A 22,740-nucleotide genomic window follows, 5' to 3' on the forward strand; every position below is an offset into this window, starting at 1 on the left:
AGCAAGGGGAATATTGAGTATTGTTATATTTTATTACATTTTAAGTAGCTAACCTGTGCTTATTGGTGTCAGGTGGTGGAAGAGCCTGGTGAGTTCTACTTTCCAGAAATAATGCTTCATTTATCCAGTCAGTGATGTTCATTACTTTTGATCATGGCTGGATACTGACTGAATACTTTTTCTAGTTTGAATAAAGCTTGTAATTTTCACATTGCTATCTGGTTTCAGTGCAACAGCACTTCCTGATTTTAATCATTGGTTTTCTTGTATCTTCCATTCTTAGAGCAGTTAATCTCATATCTCTTGTTATTTCAGTTGGTCACCAACCTAATAGTTGTATTATATTAATTTCATAAGTCATTTTTCCCTGTATATTTAAACCCCTTTCTCCTTTGTAACTTTTTGTTTCCGCCATGAGAGACAAGACCTTTCTTTCTCTAGGCCTTTATGATGTCTCATTGCCATACGCTTGGCATCAAATTTGTTCCTAGCAGGTGTTTATTCTTTTTTTTTGAGACAGTCTCACTGTGTCAACCTTGGTAGAGTACTGTGGCGTCATAGCTCACAGCAACCTCAAACTCTAGAGCTTAAACCAGGGGTCCTCAAACTTTTTAAACAGGGGGCCAGTTCACTGTCCCTCAGACCGTTGGAGGGCCGGACTGCAGGGCCCGGGATGAGTCGGCTGCTAAGCAGGACAGGCAGTGGCAGCAAAAACACCTGGCGGGCTGGATAAATGTCCTAAATGAGCCGCATGTGGCCTGCCGGCCGTAGTTTGAGGACTCCTGGCTTAAGTGGTTCTCTTGGCTCAGCATCCCAAGTAGCTGGGACTATAGGCGTCCACCACAATACCTGGCTATTTTTTTGTTGCAGTTGTCATTGTTGTTTAACTGGCCTGGGCCAAGTTCAAACCTGTCAGCCTGGGTGTACTGTGACTGGTGCCCTAACCACTGTGCCGAGCCTATTGTTCTTATTTTGACTGATTATTCTTGTTCCTTTAGCTCTCCTGCCAAATATATTTTAATATTCGTATTACAAATGTAATTGTTTTGGGGTTTTAACATATTTATTCAATATGGATTTGAGGAAAGCTAACTTTGGAATACTAAGAGCAACTTGGTAGTATTTTCAAATTTCAGTCTCTTTTTGTGTCCACTTCTCCAGCTCTTTAGATAAAATTTGGTTGTAGTTTTCTGACTCAGGACTTAGATTATTATTATTTTTGTAATCATGGAGCGTGTCACCCTTAAGTATAATTTTTTTCGTTGGTTCTTAGAGGTAGCCGGTCAGAGGGTATAATCTGTATGCCTGCAGGGCCAGGCAGGGACCCTAAGTGAGGGAAGTAGGCTGGGCAGGACAACAGATGCTGCTGCTAAAATTGAAGGATTGTCTCCATTAGGCTAAGATGATGCGCCCAGGGATCTTGGTCTTTTGTTCACTGTTGTGTCTGCTCTGCAAAAAGCAGTGTTTCTGATGTAGTTGGTGCCCAATAAATATCTGCTGAATGAATGAATGTGTTGAAAGGCCGTCTAAGAAAGGCAGTGTGAATTTCTATAGGATGTGTTCAGGCTTTGAAATCATGGTACCTAGTTGAAAACTTTAAAAACTACATGGGTTGGGTGGTGCCTGTACCTCAGTGGGTAGGGCACTGGCCCCATATACTGAGAGTGGCTGGTTCAAACCCAGCCCCGGCCAAATTGCAAAAAAAAAAATAGCTGGGCATTGTGGCGGGTCCTGTGGTCCTAGCTACTTGGGAGGCTGAGGCAAAAGAATTGCCAAAGAGCTGGAGGTTGCTGTGGGCTGTGACCCTACGGCACTCTACCTCTACCGGGGGTGACAAAGTGAAACTCTGTCTCTAAAAAAAAAAGAAACAAAAAAGAACTACATGAGTGAAGTAAAACATGTCTCTCACACTGCCAGTTTTTCACCAGTTTGTGACCTTTAATCTTATGTTGCTTGTCATGTGCCGTGGGCACGGATCCTTCTGCCTCTTCAAAACCCAGGCTAGACCCTAAGGATGGGAGGAAGAGAAGGGCAGGTAGGCCTCCAATTTAGACTTCTGACATCGTGTCCACCAGAGAAATGAATGCAAACTTTTTTTTTTGAGACAGAGTCTCTAGCTGTTGCCCTGGGTAGAGTTCTCTGCCGTCATAGCTCACAGCAACCTCAAACTCTTGGGCTTAAGCGATTCTCTTTCCTCAGCCTCTCAAGTAGCTGGGACTACAGGCACCCACCATAGCACCTGGCTATTTTTTTTTATTGTAGTTGTCATTGTTGTTTAGCAGGCCCAGGCTGGACTTAATCCCGCCAGCCTTGGTGTATGTGGCTGGCACCCTACTCACCGAGTACAGGCACTGCCTGAATGCAAACATTTAAAACAAACGAATTTTAGCTTTACTTTGGCATTGCTTCTTCTTTAAAAATTTTTTTTAATGCATGGGGAATTTCAAAAAAATGGAAGAGGTTGGACTCTCTTGTGACTCTGAGCCTGAAGATCCATATTTACACACACATTTCCCATGAAGTTTGTTCCAACTGGTTTGTTTCTGGGAGGTTGCCTTAGAGGACGCTGGCAGTTCCTTTTTCCGCTTAATGTTTTGAGTGTGCCATTCTTGGTACTTAGCATTTATTGCTTTGTGTCATTATTGGTTCATCTCCAGTTAGAACTAATGCCTCTTCTTTCCTCTGTCCTGTGTACTTTGTTCTTGTGTGTGGTTTTTTTTAAATAAATGAGTTTATTTCTCAGCCTCTTTTTTCCCCCCAAAAGATTCTGTCTGTTTTTCGTGATCAGTGTAAGTGGTTAAAGTCTAATGGCTAGGCTCGGCACCTGTGGCTCAAGTGGCTAAGGCACCAGCCACATACACCTAAGGTGGCAGGTTTGAATCCAGCCTGGGCCTGCCAAACAACAATGATGGCTGCAACCAAAAAAAATAGCCAGGTGTTGTGGCGGGCGCCTGGGGTCCCAGCTACTTGGGAGGTGGATGTAGGAGACTCACTTGAGTCCAGGAGTTGGAGGTTGCTGTGAGCTGTGATGCCACAGCACTCTACCCAGGGGGATAGCTTGAGGCTCTGTCTCAAAAAAAAAAAAAAGAAAGTCTAATGGCTAATAAATTAATTATGTCTTTTAAATATTAGCGTTTAAAACTAACCCATATTCATAAATTCTCTCTTTTAGAGGGGCTAGTGATAAATCCTTTCACTGTTATAATTACCTGTACACCTATAAGTTTTTTTTTTTTTATTGAATGGTAACTGTGTACATTAAAGCACTTCTGGGGTACAGTGTGGGGTTTTCACACACAATCTGAAACACTTCCATCAAACTGGTTAACATAGCCTTCATGTCATTTAGTTTTTTTAATCAATATTGAATCTGAGCTTATATTGTAAAAATCTTAATTTAATTGATTCTGTTTTGTGCTTTTTAATTATTGATTCATTTCTGAGTTCTATCTATGCTCTTTGTTGGTTGGTTTTTGCACCGAGAAAGTTCATTTTTCTGTAATTCTACAGTGTCATATTTGTTTATTTATTATTATTTTTTTTTTCAGAGACAGTGCCTCACTTTGTTGCCCTTGGTAGAGTGCTGTGGCATCATGGCTCACAGCAACCTCCAACTCCTAGGCTTAAGTCATTCTCTTGCCTCAGCCTCCCGAGTAGCTGGGACTATAGGGGCCCACCATAATGCCCAGCTATTTTTTTTTTTTGTTATTGTTGTTGCAGTTTGGCTGGGGGGTTCCAACCCGCCACCCTCTATATATGGGGTTGGCGCCCTACTCACTGAGCCACAGGCGCTGCCCTACAGTGTTATATTTGCATCAGACATGAATACATTTCAGAATTACATGAAGTAGATATCCAGAATAAAACACCCTATATTTTTGTCTTTATGTTTTCAGACTTCTACTTTGAAGTAAGACCTGGAAAGCTAAAATTTTATTCTAAAAATGGCCTTTTAAATTATTGACATTTGCTATTTAGTAACTTAACTTGCCTTTCTGATTTGTTACTACAGAAGTATTTTGTAGACTTATTAATCACTATGCTGTACCTAGCCCCAGATGCCACTTTATGATGAAGACTCAATATCATTATTCTGATTTAAATTATATTTAATGAAAATCTATTGCAGACACAACATTTTCTTGCACATTCAATGCCAAGAAATGCTGAAAGAATTAACTTCCTTGCCAAAATCTGAGAGTAATTTTTTTTTGTTTTTGTAGAGACAGAGTCTCACTTCATTGCCCTCGGTAGAGTGCCGTGGCGTCATACAGCCCACAGCAACCTCCCACTCCTGGGCTTAGGCGATTCTCTTGCCTCAGCCTCCCGAGTAGCTGGGACTACAGGTGCCCGCCACAACACCCGGCTCCTTTTTTTTGTTGTTGTTGCTGTTTGGCCAGGGCCGGGTTTGAACCCACCACCCTCTGTATGTGGGGCCAGCGCCCTACTCACTGAGCCATAGGCGCTGCCCTGAGAGTAATTTTTTCACTTTTGAAATTTGCTGTTCATTAAATATGAAGACTGCCAGTAGGATATTTCCTTTGAAATAATGGAATTCTTTTCAGTAATGGAAGTTAGTGAAAATGCCAGTAGGATATTTCCTTTGAAATAACAGAATTTCCTTTCAGTAATGGAATTTAGTGAAAATGAACACAGAAAGATTTAGTGATTTAATGTGAACAGGCCAAAAAGTTGGGCAGTTTTAACAAGCTCCTGTGGCCCCCTGTAGGCCACTGATTGCACTGCGCTGAGCTAATCTTGCTCAGGTGCCCTTGGATGTCTATGATGAGTGAGCCTATTGGTTTGAAATGCCTCATGATGTTTCAATATTAAAAATTAATAGCTCATATTATTATTTTCAGGAGCTGGTGATGATACACGAACTTGGGGGCCACCTTTTGTGAGGACAGAAAGTACATATTTTCTTAGTGTTAACCGAAATAAAAAAGTAAGATGCTATCCCTTTTTTAGTTTTTTGGGGTAATCCTTTTGTAATAACAAAATTTTTGATATCATTATGGCTTATTTTATTATTTTTTGTAGGTGTAGCAAATATTTCAAATAAGGTGAAATTTTATTCATTCACCAGTCTCCAAAGAGAAATAGTAGAGCCTTGTACTAATCTTCCTTCTCTGCTAAATAACTTAAAACATTTCATAAGAGTTTATTTTATTTTATTTTTGAGACAGAGCCTCAAGCTGTCCCCCTGGGTAGAGTGCTGTGGCATCACAACTCACAGCAACCTCCAACTCCTGGTCTCAAGCGAGTCTCCTGCCTTCGCCTCCCAAGTAGCTGGGACTACAGGCGCCCGTCACAACGCCCAGCTATTTTTTGGTTGTAGCCTTCATGGTGGGCCCGAGCTGGATTTGAACCCGCTACCTTAGGTGTATGTGGCTGGTGCCTTAGGTGTATGTGGCTAGAGCCATTCATAAGAGTTTATAATGAACCCGCTACCTTAGGTGTATGTGGCTGGAGCCATTCATAAGAGTTTATAATGAAAATAATTTTATGAGACTGTCTCAAAAAAAAAGAAATCATTTTATGAAAGAGAGAAATAATTTGATTCTTTACATTGGTTATTCTTTTGGAGACTGCTAATTGTTTAATACTTAGTATTACTGAAAAAAATTATTATATTATTATTATAATTAATATTACTATGTAGTATTACTATAGTATTATTATTGAAAAACATTACTATAATCCTTGCTATCATCCTAACGAATGGTGATTGCAAATAAAACTTTTGAAGAGTAAATATGATTTAAATTTTTTGTTATGAGTAAAATAAATTTAAGAGATGTGTCTATGATATGAAAACCTTTCTTGTTGAATGTCAATAATTAGAAAAACCTTTATAATAGTATTTTAACACAAATATTTTAATTTTTAGAGTATAGCTGTTAATATGAAGGATCCCAAAGGAGTGAAAATTATCAAAGAGGTACAGTATGCTCTGTGGGGGGCATTTTACTACCTAGGTTGTAATTAGAGATTTAAACATCAGAGTAAAAGTGTTTTAAAAACTTCATTTTAATGAAAATTTTTGTTTTGTGATAAATGACCTTTAAGAGTTTAATTTGAGTTTTAAGTGTAATGTGCTTGGTAATTTCTTGCATATTGTATATAAATATGGTATTATCTGTTATTGACTGAGTGCCTATTCTGCATCAGATCCTGGGCTTGGGTACTTTACCTCCCTTATCTCCTCTAATCCTCAAAATTTGCCTTGTAAGTGAAGTATTGCAATTCCCATATTCATGAAAGGGAATTGAGTCTCAGGGATTCTAAAGGGTGCTTCAAAGATTACTTACTTAGCTAATAGGGGGAAAAGCTGACATTTGAACCTAAGTCACCTCACTGGAGAGCCGAAGCTTTTTCTAACACTTACTCAGATGGCCAATATATTCACTACTGATCTCAGTATCTTTCTTTGAGGGCAGGGAGGCATAATGGTTAAGGACACTTATCTATACATGGAACTCAAATCTTGCTTTTTCTACTTACTGGCTATATATGTCGATGTCATAAGTGACTAAGTTCTTTGTGGCTCAGTTTTTTCATCACTAAACTGGGGATAATAATAGTACCTACATCTTAGGGCCATTGTTACCATTAATATGTGTAGAGTGTGTAGAAAAGTGCATGCCACGTGGTCAGCACTCACTATTAGCTATTATTTCCTGATGCACTTGATGTTGGATTCATCACATTAGATGAAACTTGTTTACCATCCTTCCTTGTTGAGGCTTATAATATAATCTAATGGATGTATAGTTTATCTAAGTACACAAGGGATTGGTTCCAGGACTCCTGAGTATACCAAAATCTAAGCACATTCAAGACCCACAGTTGGCCCAGCAGAACCCACTTATACAAAAAGATGGACTTCAGTTGTTGCAATGGCTTACTCCTGTAATGCTAGCACTTTGGGATGCCAGGAGGATTGCTTGAGGCCAGGAGTTTGAGCAACATAGTGAGACCCTGCATATATATATATATAATTAACCATGTATGGTGACACATCCCTGTAATTCTAGCTACTTGAGAAGCTGAGGTGGGAGGATTGCTTGAATCTAGGAGTTCAAGGTTACAGTGAGCTATGACTGTGCCACTGCACTCTACCCTGAGTGACAGAGACACTGTCTCCAAAAACAGAAAAGTCGGCCCTTGGTGTAGGTTGACTTGCTTCCCATGAGAACTGTATTTTCCATTCATACTTATTTGGAAAAAAATCCATTCCATGTATAAGTGTTGGCAGTTCAAACCCATGTTTTTCAAGGGTCAACTATATATCTATTTGATTCAAGAACAAAGTCTCAACTTTTTTTTTTCAAAGTACAACTTTTAATACACCATTAATACTAATAATTAAAAATTATTGCAGGTCAGGCACGGTGGCTCATGCCTGTAATCCTAGCACTCTGGAAGGCCCAGGCAGGTGGATTGCCTTGAGCTCACAGGTTTGAGATTTGAGATCAGCCTGAGCTCGAGTGAGACCTTCTCTCTAAAAATAGCTGGGTGTTGTGGTGGGCACCTATAGTCCCAGCTACTTAGGAGGCTGAGGCAGGAGAATCGGTGGAGCCCAGGAGTTTGAGGTTGCTGTGATCTATGATGCCACAGCACTTTACCGAGGGCAACAAAGTGAGACTCTGTCTCCAAAAAAATAAAAAATTAAAAAATAAAAATAAAAATAATCACATAGTCTTTTTTTTTGGCTGAGGCTGGGTTTGAACCCACCACCTCCAACATATGGGGCCTGTGCCCTACTCCTTTGAGCCACAGGCACCGCCATAATCACATAGTCTTATGCATTTACCCTAAAATATTTTCAGAAAGTAAACCAATTATATAAAAGACAAATAACCCTTTAAAACATAGGTGGCCTTTACTGCCTCAATCGTCTATCCTTCCTTGTACTTTTGTCCAATGTTTTCTCATTATCTCCTCTGTACTTTGGGCAATACCATTTCCCTTTTGGCTTATAGGTAAGTGAAACACATCAAAAGTGAAACCATTCAACTGGACATTGTTCATTGTCACATCCTATCATTTCCCGATAAGACACTTGGTTGTGCAAACAGTATGTGATTTCATTGCAATCTATTGCAACAGTTGAAGCTTCTCTTTCCTGCTTGGCCTTGGAGTGTTTCTTTTTCTTTGCTGACTTGGATTTCTTTTCCTTAGGTGGCTGATCATCACAGTCTTCAATCTCATTTTTCATGTGACATAAGTCGTGGCTTTCTTTTTTCTTTTCTTTTTGAGACAGAGTTTTACTATGTTGCCCTGGGTAGAGTGCATTGGCATCACAGCTCACAGCAACCTCAAACTCTTGGGCTTAAGCAATTCACCTTAGCCTCCCAAGTAGCTGGGACTACAGGCGCTTGCCACAATACCTGGCCAGTTTTTTTTTTGTTGTTGTTGTTGTTTAGCAGGCCTGGGCTGGGTTTTAACCCACCAGCCCTGGTGTATATGGCTGGCGCCCTAACCACTGAGCTACGGGCACCAAGCCAAGTCACGGCTTTCACTGGTTCCCTGTCTGCGGGTTCTCTTCGAAGGTCTTTCTGGTTGGCTGGAATCCATCTTTACTTTCTCCGAGGCTCGCTTACTTTCAGCAGGATCTTGGAAACACTGTGAAAGCAATTCCATTTGTCTTGCCTGATTTTCCACCAATTTGAGCATCTGTGTGACAATTTCAATTTTTTCATCTCTCAATTCTTGACTATTGATTAATGCTCTCTGGAGAAGCTGCTGTAGGCATTTTTTTCTGGTTTACATCATCTTATTTCTTATGTTTTTCATAGACATCATCAGTTTCCTTTAATGTTTGAGGTGCTAGGGTCAGCGATGGTCCTAGCAGCTGTGTCTGTGTCCTGATTTATTGGTTGGTAAAGAGATGTAGATGTGAAACATCACAACAAACATCTTGCAGACCTCAGCACTGACTCTACTAGGGTCAAACTGATGCCCTGCATGGCCTGACTCCCTCTGGAGCTCCCAGCTAAGCCTAAGTCCCTGTGACCACCAGCCATTTTCCAGGAGGGTGAGGAGTGCTCAACTTTTGGGTTTTATCAAAGCATCAACTTTAGCTTCATTGCTCTGCTTCTACGTTATCTATGTAGGTAACTGAAAGATAATATATTTTTTTTTTTGGTTGCAATTTTTGGCCGGGGCTGGGTTTGAACCCACCACCTCTGGCATATGGGGCCGGCACCCTACTCCTTGAGCCACAGGTGCCACACTCTGAAAGATAATTTTTGATTATTAAGATTACAATCAGTTACCATCCTCTTTGGTTCTGCTGGATCAAGCCAGCCAATTTAGCATTTTTGTTCACTAGACATATAGTAGAACTAGAGTTGTCTACCTCCCTACATTGATCACCTCCTTAAGTTGGCCTAATTTTCACAGGCCAGACGTGTACCACATATACATATGAGTTATAGTAGGCCTAGTTCTTTAAGTTTGCCACTTCTATATTTTGATCAGTTTGTTATAGTCTCTTGAGTGGTCAGCTTTTAGAAATTCTGCTACATTTTGGACCCCAACCTTGCAAATATAATTATGTTACCACCCTGCTTTCCTATATCTTTAGCGTGACTTAGGTTTAGTTTGTTTTTCTTTTGAAATTCAGTTTGATTTTTCTAGATTGTTTTCTATTGTTGTGACTGTTCTCACATTGGACCCAACTCCTGCTGTCTTTATTCTCAGGCCCTTCTTTCTATCTTCTCCTCAATAGTTAGCATTATTATTTTTATCTAGGAGATTGTTTTACCTTTAACACTTTTCAGTTCTGTGTTTCTTCATAATATCTTCAGTACTCATAGTCCTGCTTCTTTGATTCCATTGCAGAATATTCTGATAATATATGCTGAGTAGTCAAGGTTTCAGATTTGTTTTAAAGAATACTTTACATTTTAGGCCAGGCTCAGTGATGGCTTATGTCTGTAATTCTAGTACTCTGGGAGGCCGAGGCAGGTGGATCACTTGAGGTCAGGAGTTTGTGACCAGCCTGAGCAACAGCCAGTGTCCTCTACAAGATTGTAACAATTTAAAATTATATTCCATTAGCTGCTTGGATTATCTTCAAATCATATTCATAACCATTCAGTCTATTTCAACTCACATTAAAGGTAAATAGATTCCCTGGGGACATTATTTATGTCTATTGTTTTTAGCTAGTTACTCTGTTCATAAGTAATGTATCATACTACGTAGAGGAAAATATTATGTTTTTGCCTAGTATTTTATATTCTTTCTGGCATGGATTTTTTTTTTTTTTTTTTTTTGAGACAGAGTCCCAAGCTGTCGCCCTGGGTAGAGTGCTGTGGCATCACAGCTCATAGCAACCTCCAACTCTTGGGCTTAAGCAATTCTCTTGCCTCAGCCTCCCAAGTAGCTGGGACTACAGGTGCCTACCACAATGCCCGGCTATTTTTTTTGTTGTTGTTATTGTTGTTTTAGCTGGTTCAGGCTGGGTTTGAACGTGCCAGCCTTGCTGTCTGTGGCTGGCACCGTACCCACTGAGCTACAGGCACTGCCAAAATATACTTTATTTTATTTATTTATTTATTTATTTTTATTTTTTTGAGACAGAGTCTTGTTATGTCACCCTTGGTAGAGTGCTGTGGCATCACAGCTCATAGCAACCTCAAACTCTTGGGCTTAAGCAATTCTCCTGCCTCAGTTGCCTAAGCAGCTGGGGCTACAGACACCCACCATAATGCCCAGCTATTTTTTGTTGTAGTTGTCATTGTTATTTAGAAGGCTCAGGCCGGGCTTGAACCCACCAGCCCCAGTGTATGTGGCTGGCATTCTAAACACTGAGCTACGGGCACTGAGCCATCTGGAATGGATTTCTCTTTTGGCCTTATGGGAAGCAAACAAAACCCCTGCACTTAGGCCTTGGTGGCTATGATTGTTAATATAATGAGTCCAGTATAGAAACAGTTCCAAAGTATTATACAAGGCAATCAGCTGGACACATGAGAGCTCCAAAATGTATTACTCCTTTGTCAACTCAGGTAACCAAAACAGGTAGTGCAAAAAGCAAAGTTCTGCTTAGAAAATCTATGTGGAGCCTAGCATTGTCTTAGCAATATGATTTGATAACTCTCAAACGTGACACCCGAAATTTCAAATGATTTTTTGTGTTAATTAGAAAGTCACAGTATCCTAATTATGGGCATATATTATGTATTGTCAGCAGAGCAATGCCATGGGTTTTGTTTTACTCCAATATTTTATTACAAAAATTAAAACAGTCAGAAAAGTTGAAAGAATAATTAATGAACTCTTACTTATTCCTGTGCTTAGATGAAATAATGTTGGCATTTTGTTATACACCATGTATGTTTTTGTTGTTGTTGTTTGTTTTTAGAGACAGAGTCTCACTATGTCGCCCTGGATAGAGTGCCGTGACGTCATAGCTCATAGCAACCTTAAGCTCTTGGGCTTAAGAGATTCTCTTGCCTCAGCCTCCCGAGTAGCTGGGACTACAGGTGCCTGCCATAATGCCCAGCTGCTTTTAGAGATGGGGTCTTGCTGTGGCTCAGACTGGTCTCAAATCTGTGAGCTCAGGGCAGTCCACCCTCCTTGGCCTCCCAGAGTGCTAGGATTATAGGTGTGAGCCATTGCACTGGCCTTCTGCCCTATGTCTGAACCTATTTATACCTCTCCTGAGAAGTGATCACCTGGGCTTCAGCTTTCCACCCTTCTGAACAACGACAACTTACTTCCTTGAGATACTTCCTGAGATTTACCTTGCCTCCAGTTTTGTTATGTCAGACAATTGTATATATACTCCAGTTTGGTGTTATGTTGTATAGACATAAGAATACTCAATTTATTTATATGTATAAATCTGAAGTTTATACTACTTCCAACATTCTGTCTATAGCAAATATTGGCATACTATGTAAGCTTGTTTTTATATGGCCCATGAACTAAGAATGGATTTTACATTTTTAAAGATTGTTAAAGAAAAATAAGGAAGAATGTGTGACAGAGAATGTGTGTGGCCTGCAAAGCCTAAAATATTTACTATTTGACTTTCATAGAAAAGGTTTGGCCATCCCAACCTAGATTCTTATTCTGTTATGTTACTTTATATATGTGTGACTATCCTTAAGTCAGTATCTAAATCTATGTTAACATGGCAATTAAAAAATTATTAAATAGTTATCAGACACCTGGATGTGTTCAAGAATGACTATAATGAATTTACGTGGGTGAACTAGTATAATTTTTGTGTTGGTTAAAAAACGGACTTTGACAGATAAGCAGTCACAACTGAAATTCTGAAAAAAAAATTAAAACTAAGTGTTATAACAGTTCATTGCCCTCTAATTCATATAGCAGTGGTCTGGGAATCAAAATATGGATCCTATTTCTGATAGTTACTGGTTGACTGGGCTATAGTTTAATAGTTAAAAAATAGACTCCAATGGTTCATTATAAACATTTAAAACTTGGGCAGTGCCTGTGGCTCAGTGAATAGGGTGCCAGCCCCATACACTGAGAATGGCGGATTTGAACCCGGTCCTGGCCAAATTGCAAAAGTAGCCAGGTGTTGTAGCAGGCGCCTGTAGTCCCAGCTACTGGGGAGGCTGAGGTAAGAGAATTGGCTAAGCCCAAGAGCTGGAGGTTGCTGTGAGCTGTGAGGCCTCAGCACTCTACTGAGGGTGACAAAGGTAGACTCTGTTTCTAAAAAGAAAAATAAATAAATACATTTAAAACTCATTGGAAAGAAAGTGTTTGAACTGTATGAAAGCATTTCAGAATCATGTTTACATGTGTTAAATGAATATTATAATGAGGACTGTTACATAATAGGGATGGAGAGTAGTAAAGACATTGTATTTAGGCCAGGCGCGGTGGCTCACACCTGTAATCCTAACACTCTGGGAGGCTGAGATGGGTAGATTGCTTGAGCTTAGGAGTTTGAGACCAGCCTGAAGAAAAGACTAAAAATAGAAAAACTGAGGCAGGAGGATCACTTGAGCCCAAGAGTTGAGGTTGCTGTGAGCTATGTCACTATGGCATTCTACTGAGGGTGACAAAGTGAGACTCTTGTCTTAAAGAAAAAAAAAAAGAAAAAGACATTGTATTTTTTTTATAGAAGTTTTTAAGATTTTTAAAATATATTTTATATGCTTATTTTCTAATTTTTCTACATAATTATTTGAGAGTATATTTGGACAGAGCATGTAACCTTTATCTAGGCTATATTTAAAGGAAACAGAATCTGTTCAATACCATGTATTTACAAAAAATTTTGTAGCCATTATTTTACTGACAATAAGACTTTGAGTAGTTGGCCTGAGATTTTACATTTATCTAATTCTACTTCATCTGTCTTCTATGATTTTTCTAGACTATTATAAAGTGAGGATCAATTGTGTTTACTGGAATTAAAATTCTGTCATGTAGAGATTTGTCGAAAATTTAGAAACCTGACTTGTCTACACCTCTTCCTTTAGCTTGCAGCTATTTGTGATGTATTTGTGGAAAATTATGTCCCTGGAAAACTGTCTGCTATGGGCCTGGGATATGAAGATATAGACAAGATTGCTCCTCACATCGTCTACTGTTCCATCACAGGTATTCCAACCCCATCTCCCGATAGTGAACAGATTTTCTTCTTGGTTTTTTTTTTTTTTTAGGATATAAAAGTATAAGTTTATTTTATATTTTAGAAGGAGGGGGAGAGAGAGAAGCTGGGAGATAGTGTGGCATCCCACTGAATAGATTTTTTAATTTCATCTTTTTCTTTTCTTACATGGAACCTCCTGCTGATACTGGTTTAAAGTGATTTGACTTTCCCTTTACTCAGGCCATTTAGGCTGCTGAATATTAACTTATAAAAATTTCAGAATATTATAGCATTACACATGTTTTGGTTACATAGTTTGCCTCTGTATATTTTAAGTCAAAGTTCTTAGTGTGTCCTTCATCCAGAAAGTATGCAAGGCACTTGTCAGGTGGTAGTTTACCCATCCCTCCCACTCCACCTATTTGAATTCCGTTGAGTTTTGCTTTCATATGTGCACAAAAGTATTGATCAACTAGTTCCAATTTAGTACTGAGTACATATGGTGTTTGTTTTTCCACTCCTGTAATACTGGTCTCCAATTCCATCCAGGTTGTTTAAAAAAGATACTAGGTCACCATTTTTTAATGGCTGAGTAGTATTTAATGAATTAGTGAATTCAGCAAAGTCTCAGGTTAATAAATCAATGTACATGAACCAACAATGTTCATGTATGCCAACAACAGCTAAGCTGAGAATAAAATCAAAGACACAATGCTTTTTACAGTAGCATCAAAGAAAACAAAATATCCAGGAATATATTTAACTAAGGAAATGAAAGACCTTACAGGAAGAATTACAAAACACTGAGGAAAGAAATTGCAGAGGATGTAAACAGATGGAAAAACGGATGCTCATGGAATAGCAGACTGAACACTGAACATTAACTATCAAAGAACACTAACCTATTTGTATTTCTTCTTTGAATTGTCTGCATACAGTCTTGGCAATTTTATATTGATGTTTTACAGATATTTATACTTTTATTCACTCATATACAGGTAAAATATTAATTGGCTTGAAGATAATACAGGAGCTCAGCATATCCCTTTAGTGTATTTCAAAGCACTAAACCAAGGAAAGGAAAAGAATGCTATTAAGTCTTCTGATTGTTCAGCCCTTGCCAGTGAACTTGGTGTGTATGTTGGGGGGTGTGTGTGTGCGCGTGTATCTTTATGCTACAAGGGAGAAAGTCTTAGTGTTACTTAGTTTTACATATAAGTGCCTAGTTATTAATTAGGGATGCAATGTAGAAAAGTGACTCTTAAAGTAGAAGGTTATAGGCTCAGTGCCTGTAGCTCAGTGGTTAGGGCACCAGCCACATACATTGAGGCAGGCAGGTTGAACATGGCCTGGGCTGTTAAACAACAATGACAACTGCAACAAAAAAATAGCTGGGCATTGTGGTGGATGCCTGTAGTCCCAGCTACTTGGGAGGCTGAGGCAAGAGAATCACTTCAGCCCAAGAGTTAAAGGTTGCTGTGAGCTGTGACAACACAGCACTCTACTGAGGGTGACATAGTAAGACTTTGTCTCAAAAAAAGAAGTAGAAAGATATTAATAGTTTTTGTAAAAAATTCATAATAGTTTCAGTGTTTTTTTTTTTTAGACAGAGTCTCACTTTGTCACCCTTGGTAGAGTGCCATGGCATCATAGCTCACAGCAATCTCAAACTCTTGGGCTCCAGCAATCCTCTTGCCTCAGCCTCCCAAGTAGCTGGGACTATAGAAGCTGACCAAAAAGCCTGGCTATTTTTAGAGACGGGGTCTTGCTCTTACTCAGGCTGGTCTTGAATTCCTGAGTGCAGGCAATCTACCTGCTTTGGCCTCCTAGAGTGCTAGGATTACAGTGGGCCTGATACTGTCACTTTTTATTCGTTCATTTACCAAATATTTGCTGCATGCCTATCATCTGCCAGTTAGTATTCTAAGGTGTTGGGATTCAGGAGTGATAAAACACCTCTATGTACTCTAGGAGATTTATGTTTTAGGTTAGGGAGACAGTAAATAAATAAGCACTTTTGGAGGGAGATTAATGCAGTTTCATAGTGATAAGGGCTAAAGAGAAAAGCAAAGCAGGGCAAGAGGGTGGGGTGAGGAGGAGCTATTTTATATTGTGAGGTGAGCGAAGGCTTTGTCCATAAAGCTGAGACCCGGATGAAATAAAAGAGTGAACCACATAGTTACTGGCAAAGCCAGTTTCAGGCAGGACAAATACCAAGTGCAAAGGACCAGAGGCAAGAAAGTTCTGGGTGTGTCTGAGGACCAGCAGTGCCAGAGAGGATGAAGCAGAGTGAGCAAGGGCATGTCACAGGGAGGAAATCAGGGAGAGGTTGGTTAGCAAGGTTATAAACGGCCTCTTGGCTACTTGGAACAAATTTGGCTTTTACTTTGATTACAGTTATAAGCTAATGGAGGATTTTGAGCAGAAGGAAGATATGATCTCATGTAGTTTTGAAAGAAGTCCTCTAGCCACTGTGTTAGGAATGGGCTGTGGAGGACAAAGGTGGAAGCGAAAACACATTTCTGAGACAGCGGTCACTTGAATTAGGTGCAGGGAGTTAAAGGGTGATGGGATTCTGAATGCTAAGGTGTGTGTTAAGATTTACACACAGAGAAATAGTGGTTTTTAAGGATTTGGTTGATATAGACTGGTTAGGTTTGGCCCTAAGCTGAGGGTTGATGGCCTGCTTTGTTCTATATGTCTGTTACAGTCTTTGGACCAGTGGTTACTAAATGCACATTCTCCTAATAGGGAAAGGTGTGATCCCACAGGTTTATTTACAGTCTCTGCTCATGAACATATCACCTCTGCTGTCATGCCATAATTCAGATCAAGTCACATAGCCAAACCCAAAATATATTCTCCTGTAGTGGGAGGAAAGACAAATTCACATGGCAAAGGGTGTGGATTTTGAGAAGGGTGAAGACTGGGAAAAATAATGAATTTTCTCACATCATCCATCCAAATAAAGTACTAATCAACTTGGGAAGCCTCACACTCCCCAAAGTTTCACACTTAGAACTGACCATGTAAGAGCAGGGCCAAAAGTTCTGTGCTTTGATTTATTGATTGGAGAATCTGTTAAGTTTTCTTTCAGTTCTCAAATTCTGTATTAACATTTTTATGTGGCAAAGGGCCTTGGACATAGATTTTGTAATTCAGTATTTTTTGGCTAAGGAGGAATGGGTCTGTCATGTGCTTCTCTGTGATAGAGATGGGGGATTAAAAGGGTGGGGAACAAGTGCAGTCTGAAAAAACACCTCTCATTATTCTATAATCCCTTCCATTCCTACCTCCTGACAATCATTAGAATAACATCCGTGCACTTCATTTTCCTTTATTTCCTGATGGTGAAGTAGATTGAGGATGGCTAAGGTCACACAGATAAATTTAAAACTCATGCTTCTTGACATAACATTAAGTGCCTCTGTGTTTTTTGTACTTCAACATTTCATTGTTAAGTGATGATGTGGATTTCGTGATTCCCAGACAGTGAACAGCTCTACTTGAGAACAATACACTTTTGCCATTCTCTTTCGTCTGTTGTTAATCTTATTTGGAATGGTGGAAGTCATGAACAAATTGTCAAGGAGTAAATTTCAACAGATTCTTTTGGGAGCAAAAGTCATTCATGACTTGTGCATTTGTGTGTATATAAAATAAGATTGATATGTTTTTTAGAAGTTTGATATTTTGGTAATCAGTGTTTTTTATTTTTTAATAAGACTAATTTTATCAGTCTAAAGTCACACATGTTATTATTGGGATCCTAGACTTTCCTGATGTTTCCCAGTGGTATTGCTGTTTTGTTAGTGCTGTTCAAGTTCAAATAGGCTCTTCTTACTCACATGTTGGCCTTATTGCTGATGAGAGTAATCTTAGAATGGCTGAGAGATTTACTTTAATGCTGACAGTTTTGTGGTTGAAATTACCTCAGTCTATGAAATCTGGTCCATGGGACAAAAATGCTAGACTGGTTAATCACAAGGGAGGAAGGAAGGACCTGATTATTTTTTTTAGCATCATTCTCCTAGCATTTCAGAGGAAACTCAGTTTGCATATTAGGGGGCAGTGTTTATTTGCTAGGAATTATTTTCTGAGAAAACTGCTATGTTGCCTGTGTACTGCTAGGTACAGAGATTCTCTAAGGCACGTATTTAAGACTTTTTTTTTTTTTTGCAGTTTTTGGCTGGGGCTGGGTTTGAACCTGCCACCTCCGGCATATGGGGCTGGCGCCCTACTCCTTTGAGCCACAGGCACCGCTGTATTTAAGACTTTTATAGTAGTGCTCCTTTCGATCTCTACCTTTAGAAATATGATAGTATTTTTCTTAACAATTTTAAGTTTTACTTTCTTTCTTTTTTGTCCTCTGAGCATGCTATTAATTACAAAAATTTAGCAATAAGAATCTTCTCCCTCCCTTTTAAAATATTTTTTTTTTCTTCTTGTTAACTGCATTACTATTCCTTTCTGGAAAGATAAACATTACCTTATTTTATTGACTAGACTTAAGTTTATAGTGGAATATTATGTATGTCTTTTAATATAAGTTCCTTTTTTTCTTTTAAGGCAAGGGGTTTTAAAAAATGTCTTTTAGATTTTATAAATATCTCAGGAACATTTTCTAAATCCATGTGCTTGTATGGTTGGAGTACAGGATTCCACTTGAGGACTGGGCCTCTGAGGGACTGCAGGACTCAATTCAGAGAGAATATTCTGTTGTGTTTGACCCATTCTTTAGTTCTAAATACAAAAAGCCAGAGAGCTGTACTTATGAAACAAGAGAAAGCATATGTTAGAATACAGGGAAAGGATAGCCAAGACAGGTTTGAGGAAGAGCATGGCGGCAGACTTGCCCTGTTGGATATAGACTTATTTTGCAACAGTGTGATATTTACGCAGGGATGTCTAAATAGACCAAGGTAACAGATCAGAGAGCTTAGAAGTGGACTGGCACATAGATGGAAATATGATATTTTAGGGCTTATAAATCATTGAAGAATGTGTGTATATGTATATATATGTATATATATATATATATTTTTTTTTTTTTTCTTTTTGCAGTTTTTGGCTGGGGCTAAGTTGAACCCGCCACCACCGGCATATGGGGCTGGCACTTTATTCCTTTGAGCCACAGCACCGCCCTTAAAGAATGGATTTTGCAGAAAATTATAGTGGATGGTTATCCTCATGAAGAAAGATGAAATTTCTTTTCTGATATATTCTATACACTAACATACTGTTCCAGATAGATTTAAGCTCTAAATATTAAAAAAAAACCCACCTATTACTTTTAAAAACAATATAGTAAAATATCTTTATATCCTTAGAGTGGGAAAGAATTTTGTAGGTCCCATACAAAAAAGTAAAGCAACAAAGGAAAACATTGATAAACTTGAGTACTTGTTAAAATTAAAACCTTTTATACAATGAAAGCTGCCAATAAGTTATAACTCTTGAAAGATATCTAAAAAAACATTGGTACCCAGAATATATTTAAAAAAAATTATTCAAATCAAATGGAAAAAAGGAAAACAACTTAACAGAAAAATAGGAAAGTTCCAAAAATGGAAGGCTGAATCGCCAGTAAATAAGTTATCTGTCTCAGTAGTCTTTGGTCAAATGCAAATTAAAACAAAAATAATCTATTTCTGTCTGTGATTTATAGACATTTAAATGTCTTACCATACCAAATGTGAGTGAAACAAGAGAGCCCTTGAACATTGCTAGTGGGACTGCAAGTTGGTATGCTCACACTGGAAAGCCATTTGGCGAGACCTTATTAAGTTGTATGTGAACCTACTCTGTGACCTACAGTTTTACTTCTAGGTATGTACCTGTAGAAACGCAATTTCCAAAGTTCAGTAATGAAATTGAAAAAAGCAAGCTACAAAGACAATAGTACATACAGAAAACCACTGATAAAGAGTTAAAAATCATATATTTTTAGCAATGTACTTATATAGGTTTAAAATATGAAGGCATACATAGTAATGAAAAACACTAAATTCAAGACAGTGATTACCATAACCTCAGGAGTAGGTGGAAGGGGTGTGGGACATGGAAGGGATACACATAGGTCTTCAATTCTGTTTGCAAAAGAAGCTGATTGGCTGGTAGATGCGTATTTGTTACTCTGTAATTTACAATTGAAATAACAACCACAAAATATTCAGAAATGCCAAAATAATCCTTCTTTCTTTCCCTTTGTCCTCTCTTCTGACCCCTAAACAAATATTTTCTGAACTTTTATATATTCCTGACAAGGCAAACAATGCAGAAATTGTTTCTGCCTTTAAGGAACTTACAGGCTAGTGTCAGAAATATTCTACAAGTTAAAAAATACACTGTGCTATGTATTATTACCAAATGGTGCTGTTATGAAAGAATCAGAATACTATAGTAGAGACTAATGAAGGAGGGATGCCTGCTATAAAAGGGCCATTAGGAAAGGCATTTTTGGTGAGGAAACTTCTAACAGACCTAAAGGATGGGAAGGAGCTAGCCAGGCAACAAGCAAAGGGAGGAGCCATTCAAGCAAAGAGAACACCACATGCAAAGGCCCTGGGGTAGGGAAGATCTAGATGCCTTTACAGGCCTGAGAGAAAGCTAGTGTGTCTGGAGTACCCAAAACTGACAGCAAAATGATTGAGAAGACACTGCAGAGAAGTTCAGGGGTCATGGCGTGCCAAGAGGGGTTTGAGCAGTAGAGGGATAGAGTCATTATCTTTAAAATAGGTGGACATCAATTCCTGATTAACTTACTTCTTTATTAACATTGATATTGAAATGAGATTGATAATTCAGAGAGTAGCTATGAAGATAAAACTTTTAGATTATTAAAGACTTTCGTTGTGTTTGAGAGTCAATAGCAGATAAGGTTGAGCCCAAATGGTAAGGCAAATTCTTGCTTCTACATTCATATCATGGCAACAGGAATACAAAACAAAACACTGCTGCAGTTGGATTCTTAGGGTATGAGTTAGACTCTGTGTGTGTGTGTGTGTGTGTGTGTGTGTGTGTGTGTGTGTGTGTATTCTTACTTTCTGTGTATTCATCACATAACCACTTCTTTTATTTTTTTCTTTGAGACAGAGTCTTAGTATGTTGCCCTTGGTAGAGTGCTATGGCATCACAGCTCATAGCAACCTCAAACTCTTGGGCTTAAGCAATTTTCTTGCCTCAGCCTCCCAAGTAGCTGGGACTACAGGTACCTGCCACAACACTGGCTATTTTTTTTGTTGTTGTTGTCATTGTTGTTTAGAAGGCCTGGGCTGGGTTCAAACTCACCAGCCCCAGCGCATATGGCCAGTGCCCTAACCACTGAGCCATAACCATATCTTTTAGAAAAGAATAATTAGAAGTCTGCCTGCACTGCAAATCCATAGAAATTTTGAAGAAAAAAAAAGAAATAAAGAATAGAGAGATGGAAAAGAAATAAGAAAGGAAAGAATAAAGGAGAAAGGAAGAAATGAGGAAAATGAGAAGGAATGAAAGAGAATCAGAATTAAGTCAAATGGAATAACAATGAACAAGGTTTCTTTTTGCTTTTTAATTTTTAAATACAGAAGTTAAGGTTAGTTCACCTGGTGGCATTCACATGGCAGTAAGCATTCATAATCATAATTTCTAGACTAAATGATAAATATAGATATGGCAGTTTTGACATTAAAAGGAATCATCATAGTCAAAATAATAAAAAACTAGCAGTCTAAATTACGTCTCTGGGCTCGGTGCCCATAGCTCAGTGAGCAGGGCATCAGCCACATACACTGAGGCTGGCAGGTTCAGGCCCAGGCCTGCTAAATAACACTGACAACTCCAGCCCCAAAATAGCTGGAAGTTGTGGTGGCCACCTGTAGTCACACAGGAGGCTGAGCAAGAGAATCGTTTAAGCCCAAGAGTTTGAGGTTGCTGTGAGCTGTGACGCCACAGCACTCTACCAAGGGTGACATAGAGAGACTATGTCTCAAAAAAAAAAAAAAATTATGTCTCTGTTGTCCCTTCTTATGTAAGAAAATATTTTTTTCTCTAGAATTTTAAGATAATGTGGCCATCTGTCCAACTTTATAGTCGGTGATCTGTAGTGAAAGTGGGCTTGACATATTTACCATTTCATATGAAACTCGTTGTTTAAACAAATAATGACATTATCTTTGTAGAGGAAGAGAAATTTAGCATATAAATACAGGGTTTCAAAACACAGCCCCTGAAGCTAAAGAGTGAGATTATATTTTGTCTATAGACATGGACTGATTCCAGAAAGTGACTTTATGTCTTCATTTTATCCCCTAATGGCATAACCTTCTTATCTTTAGATTTTTTTTTTACCCATACATATATAACAGCTGTGTTATAAAAGTTAGACTTAATAGAATCCAAGCAGACACTTTCTTCTCTCTGCAGACCTGCACTCATTCTCCTTGCTCAATGGATGAAATCCTGGGCGAATCTTATAGATCCCCCCCATCCTACTTATTTCCTTTAAAGTAGTAAAAAGTTTAGTACAATCTAATATTAAAACTTCAGACTCTTGTCCAGTTTATAACTCCTTCCTTGACTTGGGACTATATTCTTGGAAATTTGAATAGTATGTGTGTGTTTGTATATACGTGTGTATATGAGTGTATGTTTGTATTATGTGTTTGTGTGTGTTGGTGTACCATGTGTGTGCCCGCACACATGTGTATACATGTGTGTTTGTGTATATGCATGTGTGTGTTGGAAGAACATAATTTGTTTCTTCATAATCCATCTCCTCCCTATTGCTAACTGTTGTTTGTGGCTCCTTCTGAGTTAGGGAAGGGAAGGGAAGTGGGTTGGTAGGTTCAAGAAGGCTGTAACATGACTGGTGTAGTTGTAGCCTACACTGGATCCTTCTGTGCACCCAAAGCATGTGGATGATTCTGTGTCTTACAGGAGCTTTGTAGGCTCCACAGACTTAGACTGTGTTTCGCCCCCTTCAATCCCTGGTTGTCTGTTTTAGAGACTATCTGCTGGGATTACCTTGTCCTACAGGCAGCTCTCATTTTCTGAATTCCTTTTGAGACAAACCCATTCTGCTCTCCTGCTGGTCCACTTGGCCTTCCTCTTCTTCAGCATTGGTGCTCGAGCAGTCTAGTCCCAACTCTTTTTTTTTTTTTTTT

The 22,740-nt window shown here is 38.8% G+C and overlaps 1 protein-coding gene and 1 pseudogene across 2 annotated transcripts in view; one reads left to right on the top strand and one right to left on the bottom strand.

Moving 5' to 3' along the window:
- SUGCT (succinyl-CoA:glutarate-CoA transferase) overlaps nt 1-22,740 on the top strand; it is a 771,296-nt gene that overhangs the window by 18,105 nt on the left and 730,451 nt on the right. For both annotated transcript variants that reach the window (XM_023517742.1, XM_023517743.1), the window contains exons 4-6: nt 4,863-4,948; nt 5,894-5,944; nt 13,482-13,602. In XM_023517742.1, the coding sequence (XP_023373510.1) occupies nt 4,863-4,948; nt 5,894-5,944; nt 13,482-13,602 (258 nt within the window). The remainder of the gene's footprint in view (nt 1-4,862; nt 4,949-5,893; nt 5,945-13,481; nt 13,603-22,740) is intronic.
- On the bottom strand, nt 7,776-9,847 carry LOC105887773 (annotated as a pseudogene).

The sequence above is a fragment of the Otolemur garnettii genome, unplaced genomic scaffold (genome assembly GCF_000181295.1).
Source record: "Otolemur garnettii isolate 467f Iridium unplaced genomic scaffold, OtoGar3 scaffold00119, whole genome shotgun sequence".
NCBI lineage: Eukaryota > Metazoa > Chordata > Mammalia > Primates > Galagidae > Otolemur > Otolemur garnettii.